This window comes from Mus musculus, chromosome 6 (assembly GCF_000001635.26).
Source record: "Mus musculus strain C57BL/6J chromosome 6, GRCm38.p6 C57BL/6J".
Classification (NCBI taxonomy): Eukaryota; Metazoa; Chordata; class Mammalia; order Rodentia; family Muridae; genus Mus; species Mus musculus.
In genome coordinates, this window is record NC_000072.6 from 91,753,626 (window position 1) to 91,768,379 (window position 14,754).

Here is a 14,754-nt window from a genome sequence, read left to right on the forward strand (position 1 = left end):
CACTGCCTGTCTTAAAGCCCCATTTTAAGAGGTTGGTTTGGCCTGCGTGCGCAGATTTGTTCAGAGTGAGCTGCTGGGGGAGGCAGGAGCAGCTGGCATGGATGTCTCCCCACAGCTAGAAAGAGCCACAGCCCCGCTGGCAGCACAAGCTATCCTGGTACCCTCCTAATCGTGAGGTAGCAAGGGGCATATCAAGTTCTCCAACCCAATCAGGGTTCCAGACCAGGCTGTGCCTCCCAGCAGACAGCATGGTGGCTGCCAGTGTGGGTACGATTTCCCACTTTTGCATTTGGAGCGCAGTGTTCCAATGTAAGGGGGGGCGGGTTGAAAGCATGCAGGCAGCAGGCTAGGTCGGTGGGTAAGGAGGAGCCTACCTGCTCAAAGCAGCGCAGGTGTTTGTGGGAGGGGCATGGCCTGCGGTTACCAGGTCTTGTGTTTGTTTTCCCCCCACTCCTAGAGAATGTGGAAATGTGGATTCTCCAAGTGAGATGATGTCTTTTTTAAATAAGCCGCTTCTCCCAGGTCCTTTGACGGTGCCAGGGAGAACACCAGGCCTGGCCCATGCAGGCTTAAAGCAGCTCTCCCGCTTGTAATTTGCCATGGTTGGATGTAAATACCTAGAAGGGCCTTTTGTTCCCTTCTTTTCTTTTTTTAAACTGCTGGCCCGTTTCAGTCTGAGCAGACACCCGGCAGGAAGTGGGCAGGAGGCAGAGGTGGGAGCCAAGTTCCACTCCCACTCTGCTGGGGACTTCCTAGCACAGGGCTCTTCCCTCCCTAGCTCCAGGATCAGTCACCACACTGAGAAGCCGAGGCTCTATGGCTAGAGTGAGAATTCTCCTGTAGTCTCCTATCTGAAAGGGCAGGCTCTTCCCCGCAGTGGGCTCCTAGGCCCATCCCTTCAGGAGATGGAGCTTCTTGAGGAACTGTCTCCTGAAGGGAGACCAAGGAGTACAAATTTCTTCTTGGGGGCGGGGTCTGGAAAAGAGGAAGGATTAGGTCAGTTTTCCAACTCTAAGACATACTGTAGAAGCAGAAAGTCAGAGAAACCCGGGAGAATAAACCATGGGGAGATAGGACTCAACTCCTCAGGGGAAAGAAATCTGCCTGTGGAGGTCATGTGTGTACCCTGTCTGTAAGCAAGAATACAGGGGTTGGCTGGGGGGATCACTCCATTTAGAAAAGATCCATAAAAGGGCCAGAAAGGGTGGCAGATGCCTGGGATGTTCTAGAGGTGGGTGGGAAGGACCCTCCGTAATCCACTCCTGATCTGCTCCTCTTTCTTCCACAGAGAATCAAATACCTGATAACCCCCAGGGAGCCCAACCGCTGGGCTGTGGAGCGTGAAGGGGCCACACCCTTTCACTCCCGAGTAACCCTCATGAACGGCGCACTCATGAAACCCAGTCACGTCATTGTGGAGACCATGATGTGAGGTCCGGGCCATGTGACAGGCGCCGCTTTCCTGCTGTTTACTAACGTTAGATTCTCATAGGACCAGGTTTACAGAGCTTTATATTTGTACTAGGATTTTTTTTTTTAATTGTCACAGAAAATGTTACTCTATGTGTGTGTGTATGTGTATCGTGTATGTCTGTATATGTGTGTTTTGTTTTGTTTGGGGGATATTTTGTACAAAAAGAAAACCCATAGGCCTACGTCCTGGGGAAGAGGATGGACTTTCATATTGATTTCCATGTATTTTGTGGGAACTTGGTAAATTTTTCTTTGTATTTTTTTTAACATATAACTATATATACTTAGAGTCTGTCATACACTTTGCCACTTGAATTGGTCTTGCCAGCAATGGATCTCGTTTTTCAAAAGCAATTCTTCGGTGCTTATATAGCTGGCAGAAAGTTCTGCCCAAAAACAAATGAAAAAAGAGAAAAAAAAAAAAAACCTGAATGCTGGGTGGAATTTTCCTATGATAGTGGATACATCTTCAAGAACGGTGTAGTCCCTTCTGAGCTGGTTCAGGAGGAAGAACACAGCTGAGGAGAGGGAGCCCCCCCCCCCCACTAGCTGAACAGACCTGAGGGGCAGGAGAGAGCAGGGCTATGGACCCTCAGCCAACAAGAAAGATGCCAAAATACTGGCCCACCCTCAGCATGAATGATAGATCTCAGAGCAGCTGAAGCGGTTGTACCAGGGCCAAACGCCTGCCCTCTTACTTGGAAGAAGACATGGGTGGTAGTCAGTGGGACTGGCTGAACCACCATGGGTATTACAGGCAGGGATGGGACGTCTGAATGTCTGGTGAGGATGTGGCTCAGGTCTGGGAGCCTGCCTCTGCAGGCGTAGGCCGAATCCCTGTCCTTTCTTGAACACTCAGTATGGCTGCCCGAAGCCAGGCCACAGGAGCTGCTGGGGCTTCAGAGTGGGGGTCACACTCAGGAAGTGTCTGCGGTATTTGAGTGGAGTCATGGTGGGTGGTGACCAGAGTATTCCCCAAGCAGAATGTATTTTGGTGAGGGCCCGGGGTGAGGGAGGCCAGTGGACCAAATGATATTAGCAGCTCAGGAGGGTGAGTGTACCCCAGGCTGGCAAGTGTACCCCAGGAGGGCACTATTCTTCCTTGCCTCTTGACAAACTCTTGTGAAAGTTACCACCCCAGAACCATCCAGCAGCTCCCAGCAAGGAGTGCTCCAAGTGGCTGTAGACCCTGGATCTTAAAGGATCTGAGTTCCAGTACAGAGCCAGCTTGGTAGTGACCTCAGATGATTTCCAAGCCACTGCATTGGCTGTTGGACAGGCGTTTGCCCCCAGGGGACGGCAGAGGGAAGGCGAAGGGAAGTTTCGGTCAGTTGAAGCTATCTCCACAGAAGTGAGGTCAGTACTCCAGAGCTGCCCAATGTCAGCTTCTGAACCAGGAGAGGGCACTACACCTTCACCCCAGCCTCCACTGGGCCCAACTGTGCCATCCTGAACTTCTTTGACAAATGTACACATTTTTTCCTGTCTCCAAAGCAATGTACTCTGCCAAGTGACCCTCTAATCCTCTTCCAGTGGCTGTTGACTCAGCCACCCATGATTGTACTGTGTTCCTGTTGTCCTGTGTATTTCTGGTTGCTCTCGTGTTATTTTGAGTGTTTGGAGTTCTCCTTCCCCGATTTTACCGACTTGTAATGTACCCTGGTTTTCTTTCGTTCAACGGAACCTTAAAAGTAACCACTGTGGGTGACTGAAAGACAGGTGAAGTGTAAGGGAGAGGGGGGCTCGTCCAGCTGTGGCAGTGTCTGTGGTCATGCCCGTCTACCCTACCCCTAACCCCCACCGGGCACGCCCCTCTGGCGAGCCTTCAGTATTTTGGGTTGGCAGACAAATGGCACCATTCTGGAAATGGCCTGAGAAAGGCTTTTTTTAATCATTCCCAGATCGAATTCTAGACCAAAGACACAGCGGGCCAAGTCCCCAGGCCCTGCCTGGATTTGGAAGGCCAGCCGCCTCCCGAGCCCACTCCCCAGCAGTGTCCCCTCACCTGTCTTCAGTGGCCCCCACTCTCACCCCGCCCCTGCCCCTGATGACCCTTATTGTGATGCTTGTCTTTTCACGTCTGCATGTAAGTAACATTTTGAAGTAGAGCTCGTGACTCTGGTCCGCCTGCCTCCTGGAGAGAGGGCTAAGCTGTTCACCAACCAGCCCTTGCCTGGAACAGGCCAGATCCTGTCCTGCCTGTCAGATGGAGACAGGAAGCAAGGGACATTGCCTGGTTTAGATGAGGACATTAGGTGGGCCCAGGAGACCCTGGGAGATGTTATTTGGTCCTAAGAGTGATGTGACCTCCCAAATGGAGGGTCCCTGCTGGGCACTGTGGGCAGCCCCAGAGGGCCCTGATCCAAGGCACTTATGTAATCAGGAGAATAGGCCTAGTGTGGGGACTTACACTGTGAGCTAAGTGGAACTGGACATTTGAGTCATTTGTAGCTTCAGGTTCTCCAAGACTTAGTAGAGGGAAGGCAGGTCCAGGGCATTGTCTAAGTAAACTGTCAAGCCTTCCCTGTCAACCAAAGGCCAGAGCTGATGAGGGCCCTTGCTCCATATTCATGGAACACAGAGCAATACCCACGTGTGCCAGTCCTTACCGCCCTGCTCACCCCGGCCCCGTGCCACCCTTCCTTCCTTCCTTTCTCCTCCAAAGCCTTTGGGAACTAGGAATTGATACACCCTCCCCTCAAGTTGTACCACAGGAAACTGAGGGCCAAAGACATCACTAGTGTGAAGAGCCTTAGCTAGGGTGTATGGGCAGGCCTTTGACCTCCATGTAGCCCAAGGCTATGCAGGAAGTAGCCTGAGAGGGTTTCTTTTCCCTCTCTGCCTCTGGCCTCCAGTCCTCACCTCAGCTCCATACCCTACCATGGAAAGCCACGCAGACCATGGCAGCGCATGAGGAGAAAGCAGCACTCGCCCCCTCTGCACAGGAAGGGGCTTTCTCTATCACAGTGTGTCACCACCATGGCCGACAGCATTCCAGTCCTGCCTCTCGGGACGGGGCAATGCTCTAGCAACCAGTCTAACAGGTGCCAGCCCAGTTCCTCTCTCCAAGATGCAGACACAAGCCAGGAAGGCACCTTAGAGAAGGCCCCTCACAGTCCCACTCAAACCTGAGACCCCTGTCCCTATGGACACTGTAAATACCTCTGTGTGCACACCCCTTCCTTCATCAAGCCCCAAACCACACACACAACAAAACCCAGATACTCCAAGATGGAGAGGGGCATCCCGGAAGCCAGAGCAGTGCTCCCTCCTCCCCTCCTCCATCTGATCGCCTAGGAGTCAGACCTTCACAGGAAACTGGCTGTCCATGCTCTCTGGGAGGGAGGAGTGGTGTCATTGTCATTACAGGCATGTTCTGGCATGTTCCCTGAAGGACAGAGCATCTTATTATATATTTGGCTTCAAAATGAGATGGTAGTTCCATTTTCTTTTTTTAAAAACAATTAATCTTTCCAATCCCTAACAACTGTGACTGTATTTAGCACAAGAGAAAAGCTGAGAACGTGGGTTTTGCCTCCTTCAGAAATATGTCTGGCTCATCAGGACATTTTTTAAAAACTTCAAAATATTTTTAAGATATTTTAAACTTTTGTAAAAAACAAAAAACAAAAAAACAAATGCACGCACACACACACACATACAACACACACACACACACACACACACACACATACACACAAAGAAAAAAAACCTGAAACCAATCAAGAAGGGGAGGAGCGTTTGTGTTTGAAGGATCCTTGGTGTGTGACCTGTCTTGCAGTATACAAGCTCTGTGTATGTTTAATTACAACGACCCCGCATTTTGCAGGGTTTCGGTTTTTTTTTCCTCTTTTGCTTTTTAGATGAATATGTATATTGATATTTTAAATCCATCTTTGCTTTTTTTAGAGGAGTTTATAATCACCTTGTAACACAACAATAAACATTTCCTTTTTAAAATCCAAGAACGTCTGGTGTGTTTCGGAGTGGCCTGTTCACCTCTACATTTTGGCAAGCCCTTTACAGTTCGTAAAGGGATTTCACTGGGGGTGGAGAGCTGGCTCAGCTGTTAAGAGCATTTGCTGACCTTGATTTTTTTCAGACACTAGCTTGGGGCTGGCTAATTAGAACAGGCTGGCCCGAGAGTCCCAGGGATTCACTGTCTCTTCTCCCCAGCTATGAGATTGCAAGCACTGTTGCACCTGGCCTTTGGTGTTGGTCTGTGCAGTGCCCACAGAGACTGAAAGAGGGCATCAGAGCCCCTGGAAGAGAGAGTTAACAGATAGTTGTGAGCTGCCCATGTGGGTGCTGGGAACCAAACCCGATCTCCTGGAAATTCGGCAAGAGTTTCAAACCACTGAAGTGTTCCCGAGGCCCTGCCTGACATTTTGACATGGGTTTTGGTCAAACTTGGTGCTTGTAAGCCAAGCATATCACCTGGACTCAGCCACCGCCACCCACAGCCTGGTGCTGTGAAACAAAGCAGGAGCCACATTGTTGTCCGGGAGCTACACTGTTATACATTCTTACTAAGTCTTCACATCTCACATGGTTAAGTTTCTGTTTCCTAAGCCTAATGTATCCTGAAGACCATGTTTTTCAACCTATGTGGAACTAGTGACCCCATGATATATACCCACTCCTTTGCCTTGCTAAACTGAACCTGTGACATAGGATTGCCCCATGAAAATGTGTCTTCCCAGATACAATGATGCCTCCCCTTGCACATGATGCATGCTTGCACTTCTCACGGGCAGCCTTGAGCCCTTCTGTCCAGGTGCTAGCAAGAAATTATCTTGGCAGCCGTTTTGTTTTATTTTGGTCAATCTTAACCCTTCCCTCAAAAGTCAATGAGGTGGTGCCCTCTGAAACCCTGACTTTCAGAGCAGGAGCTGGCTGGCCACTTCTAGTAGAGCTTGCTCTAAGCAGACAGTCATGGAAATGGTTTCCCCTCAGGTCTGACAGCTCCTTTGTTTTGGCTGGGTTTACATGATTTCAGGTGTGAATTATCCACTGTGTTGGGGTTGTCGATGCTCTCAGTTTCAGACTGTGGGGCATTTTGGACTTGAGGTTTTCATATACAGCATGCTCCTTGAATCCACTGAGATGAGAGCTGCTGACAGCAAGCTCCCAGACAAGAGGTTTGTTCCGGGGTAAATAGACTTCCCACCCAGTGAGTTTCTCTGGCTGGTTTCATAGACAGTGTCACATTCCCACCGCCTTTCTGACAGCCTGTGTCTGCCTCCCTCCCTTTGTGTGTCTCAGCCATTTGGCTTGTGTTTGGACCCTGGATCCACTCTACACTAACTACCTGTACACCTTCACTTAACCTTCTAATGCCTGGGTTCCTCCTCTGTAATGTATATGGAGTCCTCCCCTGCAGCTAGGGGGATCCCATCAGTTCTTACAAAGTGCTCAAAGCCGTGCTTGGCATATAGGCTGTGTGGATGGTGCTGGCCCTCACTCCTCTGCACTGACACCCAGAGGGAACAGCTTCTATCTGCCTTTAGATCTGCAAATTTCCTCTATTCCACAGGCCTGGCCCTGTTTCTCTGGACCCCAGAACCCGTGAACCTACTTTGCCCTGGGTCTTTGCAACTTAGGAGCAACAGCCACCTCCAGGTAGACTTCCAGGCTACCCACTTGGCACTTCCCATCATCAAGGCCAAAGATCTCCTGGCTGCACAAACTAAGACACACCCCACTCCACAGCCTAGTTTCCAGTGCCTCCACCCCTCTGGGCCCTAGAACCTGCCAGACTCATTTATACCATGGGTGCTTTGCACTTAAGGCTCCCCACCCCTACCCCTCACCTGGGACACTTCGTCTAGGTCTGTGCAGGCTGACTTCTGTCCTAATTATCACCCCTTCAGAGAAGCCCTGTCTGGGCTGCAGCTCTCCTCAGCCTGGCCACTCTCTCTGTTCCAGTAGGTGGTGTCTTCAATTGGTCTTTATGCCTAATATGGGTGCTGGGAACTGAACCCAGGTTCTCTGGTAGAGCAGCAGTTAACAATTAAGGACCAAACCATCTCTCCAGCCCCCAAAATGGGCCAGTACCTTTTGTTTATTTTTTTTCATCTTATGTGTATGAATGTTTTGCCTGTATGTATGTGTGTGTATATATATATATATGCGCACTACATGTGTGCCTAATGCCTACAGGGGTCAAAGAGGGTATCAGGTCCCCTGGGAATGGAGTCACAGATGGTTGTGAGGCACCACGTGGGTTCTGGGAACCAGGTCCTCTTTGAGAGAACCAAGAACTCTTAATCACTGAGCCATCTCTTCAGCTCCACAGACCGCTTTATGAATGAATGAATGAATGAATGAAAAGAAGTTGAGAGGCTACAAGATACACACAGAAGCTGAACCTTGCCAGCCTGCTATTTTTATAAAGCAAACAAACCTACTTTGTGCATTTAACCAATTTTATTACAAAAATTACCCCAATAGCACTCAACCTCCCCCCAGTCACTGCGATGCCTGGTGGGACATAAGATTTATACGTGGGCCCCAGACAGACTAGGAACAGCCTGTACAGTGGTGCCATGGGTGTGCTGGGTGCTCCCTGGGAGCCCTAAGAAAACCGGCATAGAAAAATACTTTACAAGGAATATGTTCTAATCTTAGCCAGAGAAAAATACAGCTCTGGGGGTGGGTGTCACAGGGGAGGTACCCAAAATGCATAGGCAGGCAGGATGCTCACTGGGGAGGGGGCTAGGAATATTGTGTGGGGCAAACACCCCTGGGAGAAGCCAGGGGGGATATTGCATATGAGAAGGCCTCAGGCCACGGCCAGGAGGTCCACCGATTGGCCTAGTTGCATACATCTGGGAGGATGGGAGAGCCTCAGCCCGAGGGGAGGGCAGTGGTTGCATTTTCAGAACCTGGAGTCTTTAAGTGGGATACAGATTTCCCAAGCTAAGAGGCTTTCAAGGTACAGTCAGCCATGCCACACACCAGAAATCCAGAGAGGCTGAGCCATCTGCCCATGGTCACACAGCATCCGGTGTGCTGGTAGCCAGGAGTCTCCTCTCTGCTGTGCCATTCGCCTGCCCTGGAAGTTGAAGGTCTTAGTTCGTTTGGTGCCCATGATGGATGGGCAGTGAAAGTAGAGACACCGGGTTACCTGGACCCAGGCATAAGGGTCCCTGGAGAGGCCATCATGAAGGGCAGGGTATGGGGGAAGCTGAGGAAACGCAGAGAGCTGAAGCGTCTGAGTGGGCAGCTGGAGCTCGCCCTGTGTCTGTCAGATTCACACAAGGTTACTCAGCCAAGAAGGAAACTAGGGAAAGGAATGGCTTCTTAGGGCCCTGTCTGTCCTCTTCAACAGGGAGTTCTTTTGGGCAATGAGCTTCAAGGGCAGAGAGGGGTGACGGGGTAGGGTTGGAGGCCCCTGGGTCCTTGGGACCTTGAGCTGGGCAAACAGGAAGCCAATTGTCAGACCAGCCCAGACCACTGGGAGGTGTCTTGAGTCCTGCTTGAAGCTGGAAGGGTTCTGCTTGGCAGAGATGGAGGAACCCCGAGTTAAGGGATGCTGGGGACTTCCTTGAGTAGCCTCTCTGGACACTGCTCCCTCTCATTACTGTCTTGTCCTTCAGCCAACCTCCCTCCATCTCAGCTTCTTTCTTCTTCCCCTTTTCCATGGATGGGATCAGGGGCACAGCCGTGGCTCAGCCTTATTTTCCATGGTATCTGTTGGAATGCCAGGTGAGTAGATGCTCCTGGACCTTTTGACTCGAGCAGTGCCCTTCTCTGGACGGGTCCTTGGGCTAAGGTTTTGTGGCGCAGGAGGGTAATGATGACCACGGCTCTGCTCTGGGGTTCAGAATCACCCACGAAACAGAAATGATTGTATGGCCAACCTGAAGGAAAGGGCAAGCATTCTCTGGTACCCCAGATCTTCCTAACTGGGGTTCCTCGGTGTGGTCACTGATGCTGGAGGCTCTCAAAACACCACCATTTGGGAGAAGGGAGGACACTGTTCTTGTGCCATATCTTTCCTGGTGGCAGGATGCCTGTGCACTGGGTGCCATCTATACAGCTGGGTTGCCGAATGCCTCCTGCCACAGACCAGGATTGTCCACCTTCTGCTTATTCACTTCCCAAGATGGGAAACACTGGTAGCTCAGTCGAGTTCCCACACTGAGCTGGGCTTTCCCCACACCTCTTGCTGCTCTGAGATGACTGTGCAGGGAGCTGGACTCTTCTGACTGAGCAGCAGGGACGGCACCTTTCCCGTGGGGTTCTCTGAGATCCAACTTGAAGATGCCATTCTATGGATGTGGAATCTGCAGACCATAAGTGGATGACTGGGGGCCACTCCTCCAGCTGAGCTTCATAATGACCTCAGAGCATCTGGGGACTACTGGGGCCTGGTGCTCCTGGTGTCCTGCGGCTCTGTGCCAGTGGGTTACGGCTGACCACCAGCTCCAGGATGTCCCCAGCCTCCGCCAGGAGTGGTACCGCCAGACAGCAGTCAAAGTCCCGAGTGCGAACATGGTTGACCTACACAGTGCACAACCAAGGGACAGAGTCCCTGTGAATAAACGTTCTGGAGAAAAGCTGCACCTATAAGACTGGCTAAAGCTGGAGAGAGACTGGAATATCCCAGGATCAAAGCTTGAATTTTATCTTGAGCTCCCCCTGAATAAGTCATTCCTTGTCCACCTATGCCTGACCTAACATCCCCCCCCCCTTTTTTTTAAAGATTTATTTATTTTATATATGGGAGCACACTGTCTTCAGACACACCAGAAGAGGGCATCAGAACCCATTACAGATGGTTGTGAGCCACTATGTGGTTGTTGGGAATTGAACTCAGGACCTCTGGAAGAGCAGTTGGTGCTCTTAACCGCTGAGCCATTTCTCCAGCCTACATCCTTTGAATGATCAAGTGACCACTAGCTTCCACCAAGCCCTCAAAACTAAGGATGGCATCAGATGGCATCTGGGGCCTAAAACATGTATTTCTGATTTGCTGTCACCAGCCTACCTGATATATCCACCAATATTAAAAAAAAAAAAAAAAAAAAAAACAAAAGTATTGATTTCAAGCACTAATGGCTCAAGTGTGGACTCTCTTGTTCCCTTTGAGGCGAGACTATTTTTCATTGCAACATCAAAACTGTGATTTTCCTGAAATGAAGTCCTGCACCCACCCAGAAACAGGAGAAAACAAAATTTAGGTGCATTTAGAACAAATACAACAAAGGAACCAAAACAGCTCTAGCAAGGGAAGGGGAGTCTAGGGAGGCCAAGTTAGGCAAAGCTTTCTTTCCCAGCATTCCTTTCTGTTAGATCATATGACTGGTTCTGGCCAGTGGGTTGGGAAGGGACCTGTCATATAATGTTTTGGAGTGACGGCAGAAAAGCAAGGTGATTTCCTACGCGTGGAGCCTAAGGAGGTCATGTGTCTCAGAGGGACAAATAACTAGACAAGCAGGCCCTCCACCACCCGAGGAGTCAACAGCCAATGGGATCTCAGCTCTGATGTGAGCAGCCTCACCTGACTCATCCCACTGGCCTTTCCATGAACACTTAAAGAACAGAATAGAGCTCTGGCCCTGGGCCAGCGTCGGGGGTCCTCTGAGTTACCTGCAGGAGACGGTCAAAGGGCTGCAGGCCTCCAAGCTGAGCTGGTCCGTCAATGCGCACAGTGTGGACATAGACACCCTTCTCCAGGAGGCCATCTGAGACGCTGAAACCAAAGTCGTTCCTCACCGGGTCTTTGTGCAGGGTCACCTGGGGGAAGGAGGGGTGACCTTTGCTCCAAACCCCATTATGTCCCTGGGACTCAGGCCCAGCCTATTGACTGGCCATACTCCAAGCTGCTCTCAACAGCCTGTTGAGCCTCCTGTGCCTTATGGCATTCACCTTGCCATGTGCAGCTTGCAGATCCCAGACCTAAGGGGTCCCTTAGAATTAGGAGCAAGAGAGCATTGTGTTTTCATTACCCTGGGCAAAACCCTGGACTTAGTATGTACCCTGATGTCTTAGTCTTCATATAGATACACATAGGAGCAAGAGATGCAAGTAGGGCGGGAAGGTGATATCTGTCATTTGTCTACAGTAGTATGCTTAGTGCTCTCTTGATACGAGGCCCCAAGTGTCCTTATGTCATGCCTGCTTGCAGCCCCCAACACCAACCCTGTGCATCTCCAGGGGTGTCGGCAGCAGCAGCTCCTGCAGGTCTTCAGGGGATGTTCGGACCTCCCGGCTCCGGCGCCAGGGTCGAGAGCCAGGCCTGCCATCCACAGCCACGGAGTGTACAGTGCCTGTCATGATGGAAGCCTGTGGGGACATAGTTGTCAGTCAGATACGGTATACTTACTCCATCCGGCTCTGTCAGGCAGGCGCTCAGTCACAGGGTGAGCCCAGTGGGTGGGAATGAGGTCCCTGTCCTCAGGGCCCTTGATCAATCACAGGATCAGAATGAGAGCTCCTGTGGGGCCAGTGGCAGATTAGCATCTGCTCTGTGCTAGGCTCGGTTCTCAGCAATTACAAGTTTAAGTTATCTCCTGTTCTGTAGTGTTGAGCCACTTCTGTTTTTAAAGGCAAATTGGTTTTGTGAGAGAATTTGAACTCAGGCTGACTCCCAAAGTGAGGGTTCTGTGCCTCAGCTCGTATCAGCAAGGCACATGGGAAGTGAGAGTCTAGGACAGAGAGAAAAGTCAGTGATGCCTCCAGAGCCAATATCTCAAAGAGCAGGAAGGGAAGACAAGAGTGTCCCTGGCAGAGGGGACACGGCAAAGATGAACCATGGGAAAGCCTGGAAGATAAGGAAGGGACTTACAGCTTACAGTAAGTATGTAACTTTTTATCCCATGGTGACAACGGGGTAACTCTGGAGCAAATAATTGGTAAAGAAGGTAACAGGAACAGATGTGTGTATTTAGGTAGGAATGGTGGCCAGGAAGGACATGGTGGGAGCATGGAGGTGCCGAGCAAAAGTCAAAGGAAGGGTCATCTGGACAAAGATGGAGATGAGAAAGGAATAGGGTTGTGGGATGGGCTGGGGCAGTGGGTGGAGTCAGAAGGGCCCAGTGTGTGAGTGTGAGCTGAAAAGAGGTGCCAAAGTAGGAGGGCAAGCCTCTTCCATTGTGATCCTCAGCTTCCTGGGCACACAGGTACCTCCTCCCTAGTCTAGACATTTCTCTCCATGCCCATCATGGCATCTGAGTTTCCACTCTGGTGTATAGCTCTGCCTGGCACTGATGATCTTCCAAGTGCAAGGGAGACTAAGAAAGCAACTGTCTTAGGGCCAGCAGAGTTGTTAGGAAGGAGATGGGGAGGGAGCTAGGGCCCCAGGGGGAGAACCTTGGTGGAGTGGATGCAGGTGCCTTTTGCACATCTCTTACTAGTCCTCACCACCTGGAGAGCTAGGGTCCACTAGGAAAGGCCAGGACTTGACATCTTGGGACACAAGTCCTTAAAGGTAGCTCAATAAAGTGTGTGCACAAGCCTGAGGAGCCAAGAATCCAAGGCCCTAAGAACCCTAGATAAAGCCCTAGAATTCTACAGCTACAAGGGGGATGGGAATGCTAAGCCCTGAGGCTCACTGGCCAGATAGTCTAGCCAAAACGGTAAGCCCCAGGTTCAGTAAGAGACCCTATCTCTTACTAGAAGGTGGGAGGGTTGGAGAGATGTCTCAGTGGTTAAGAGTACTGACAGTTCTTGCAGACATGGATTCAGTTCCCAGCACCCCCAGGGCATTCACAATCTAACTTCAGTTACAGAGATTCTGATGTCTTTTTCTGGCCTCTGTGAGAACTACATACATGCAAGGCATGCAAGTGTGTGCAGGCATACACACACACACGGGTAAAAAAAACACTCATACACATAAAAATAAACAAATCTTGTTTGTTTTTGTGAGTTTTTGAGACAGGGTTTCTCTGTGTAGTCCTGGCTGTCCTGGAACTCACTCTGTAGACCAGGCTGGCCTTGAACTCAGGGATCAGCCTGCCTCTGCCTCCTTAGTGCTGGGATTAAAGGTGTGTGCCACCACTGCCTGGCAAGTAAACAAATATTTAAAAAAACAAGGGGGAGAGCAATTGATGAAGTTGCCCAATTTCTGGCAATGAATGAAAGGGCTTATCCTCTATCCCCTCACTCACTTAGACAGTGACACACACACAAAGACACACACGCACACACACATGTACACATACATGCACATGATCACATGCATGCACACACATGCACACACACAATACACACATGTGCACATGCAATACCACACGAGCATGTACACATACACACACGCACACACGCATGCACGCATTCATGCACATGCACACACACACTGCACACATGTGCACACACACACACACACACACACACACACACACACACACACACACACACAGACACACACCCTAGTTCTTGGATCCTTAGAACATCCAGGTAATACATAGACTGAGCCAATAGAGGTTAACTCCCATTTCCATCCAGCTACAGAGAGACTTAGAGGAACGTAAACATCTGTTTGAAGACAGGTATGAGTAAAAGGGATTTATTCATTTATTTTCATTTATTTATAGAATTCAGAAACCCGAGGAAGAGGAAGATAATAGATTTGAAATGTATGTTAGCAGCTGGGTATCGCTCAGGGAAAAATTGCTGACTCAAAGCAGGAAATTGTGTCATCTCATTGCTGGGTAGGACCAAAAAAGTGTCTGCTTGCCAGCACACGCAGCACCACGGCTGGGCTTGGGGGGCGGGCGGGGGGAGACTTGGGATGACTTCACCTCTTCATGAATGTGGAGCTAAACCTTCCTCAGTATTGCAGAAACATCAAGCTGAGAACGTAATGTTCCAAACCTTTGAAACTAGTGAAGTTCAAAGACTTGATAGCTCAGAGACTCTCCAGTACCACAGAGCACAGAGTCCTTGGGCAATTGTAGCTAAAGTAGCTGCAACAATGATGTTGAATTACCAACACGAGCATAGACCCAGCAGTTAGGTGAACCTGAACAGTGGTGGTAAAGATAACAGATAGGTGAGCCCATACTCTGACCATTAACACAACAGATAGGAGAACTTGCACCCTCAGGGATGGAACCATTGGAAAATGCCAGAGGAACTTTAAGTCTGTCTAAAACATACAGAGAAGTAAAAAGCTAAAAAGTAAAGACATTAAGAAGGAAAAACCTGGAGATGTTGAAAAGCTGAGAGAGGTGTTAAGAAAATAAAAGATGTCTGGAATAACAAAAAACCTAGGATAGCAAAAACTCTTCTCAAGGATAAAAGAACCTCTGGTAGAATCACCATGCCTGA

General features: G+C 50.0%; 2 protein-coding genes across 15 annotated transcripts in view; one reads left to right on the forward strand and one right to left on the reverse strand.

The window, feature by feature from the left end:
• Positions 1-5,438, forward strand: part of Slc6a6 (solute carrier family 6 (neurotransmitter transporter, taurine), member 6) — a 75,016-nt gene extending 69,578 nt beyond the window's left edge. For all 8 annotated transcript variants that reach the window (XR_003956177.1, XR_003956178.1, XR_003956179.1 and 5 more), the window contains one exon: positions 1,289-5,438. Coding sequence is in view for 5 of the 8 variants with exons in the window: in XM_030255303.1 (XP_030111163.1) it covers positions 1,289-1,432 (144 nt within the window). In the remaining 3 variants the exon portion in view is untranslated. The remainder of the gene's footprint in view (positions 1-1,288) is intronic.
• A 2,388-nt stretch (positions 5,439-7,826) lies between these two features.
• Grip2 (glutamate receptor interacting protein 2) overlaps positions 7,827-14,754 on the reverse strand; it is an 82,503-nt gene continuing 75,575 nt past the window's right edge. For 6 of the 7 annotated variants that reach the window (XR_003956197.1, XR_003956198.1, XM_006506104.2 and 3 more), the window contains exons 22-24: positions 11,623-11,766; positions 11,071-11,217; positions 7,827-9,981 (exon numbers count right to left, since the gene is read on the reverse strand). Coding sequence is in view for 5 of the 7 variants with exons in the window: in XM_006506104.2 (XP_006506167.1) it covers positions 9,823-9,981; positions 11,071-11,217; positions 11,623-11,766 (450 nt within the window). In the remaining 2 variants the exon portion in view is untranslated. The remainder of the gene's footprint in view (positions 9,982-11,070; positions 11,218-11,622; positions 11,767-14,754) is intronic. The other variant, NM_001159507.1, reaches the window with a different exon arrangement.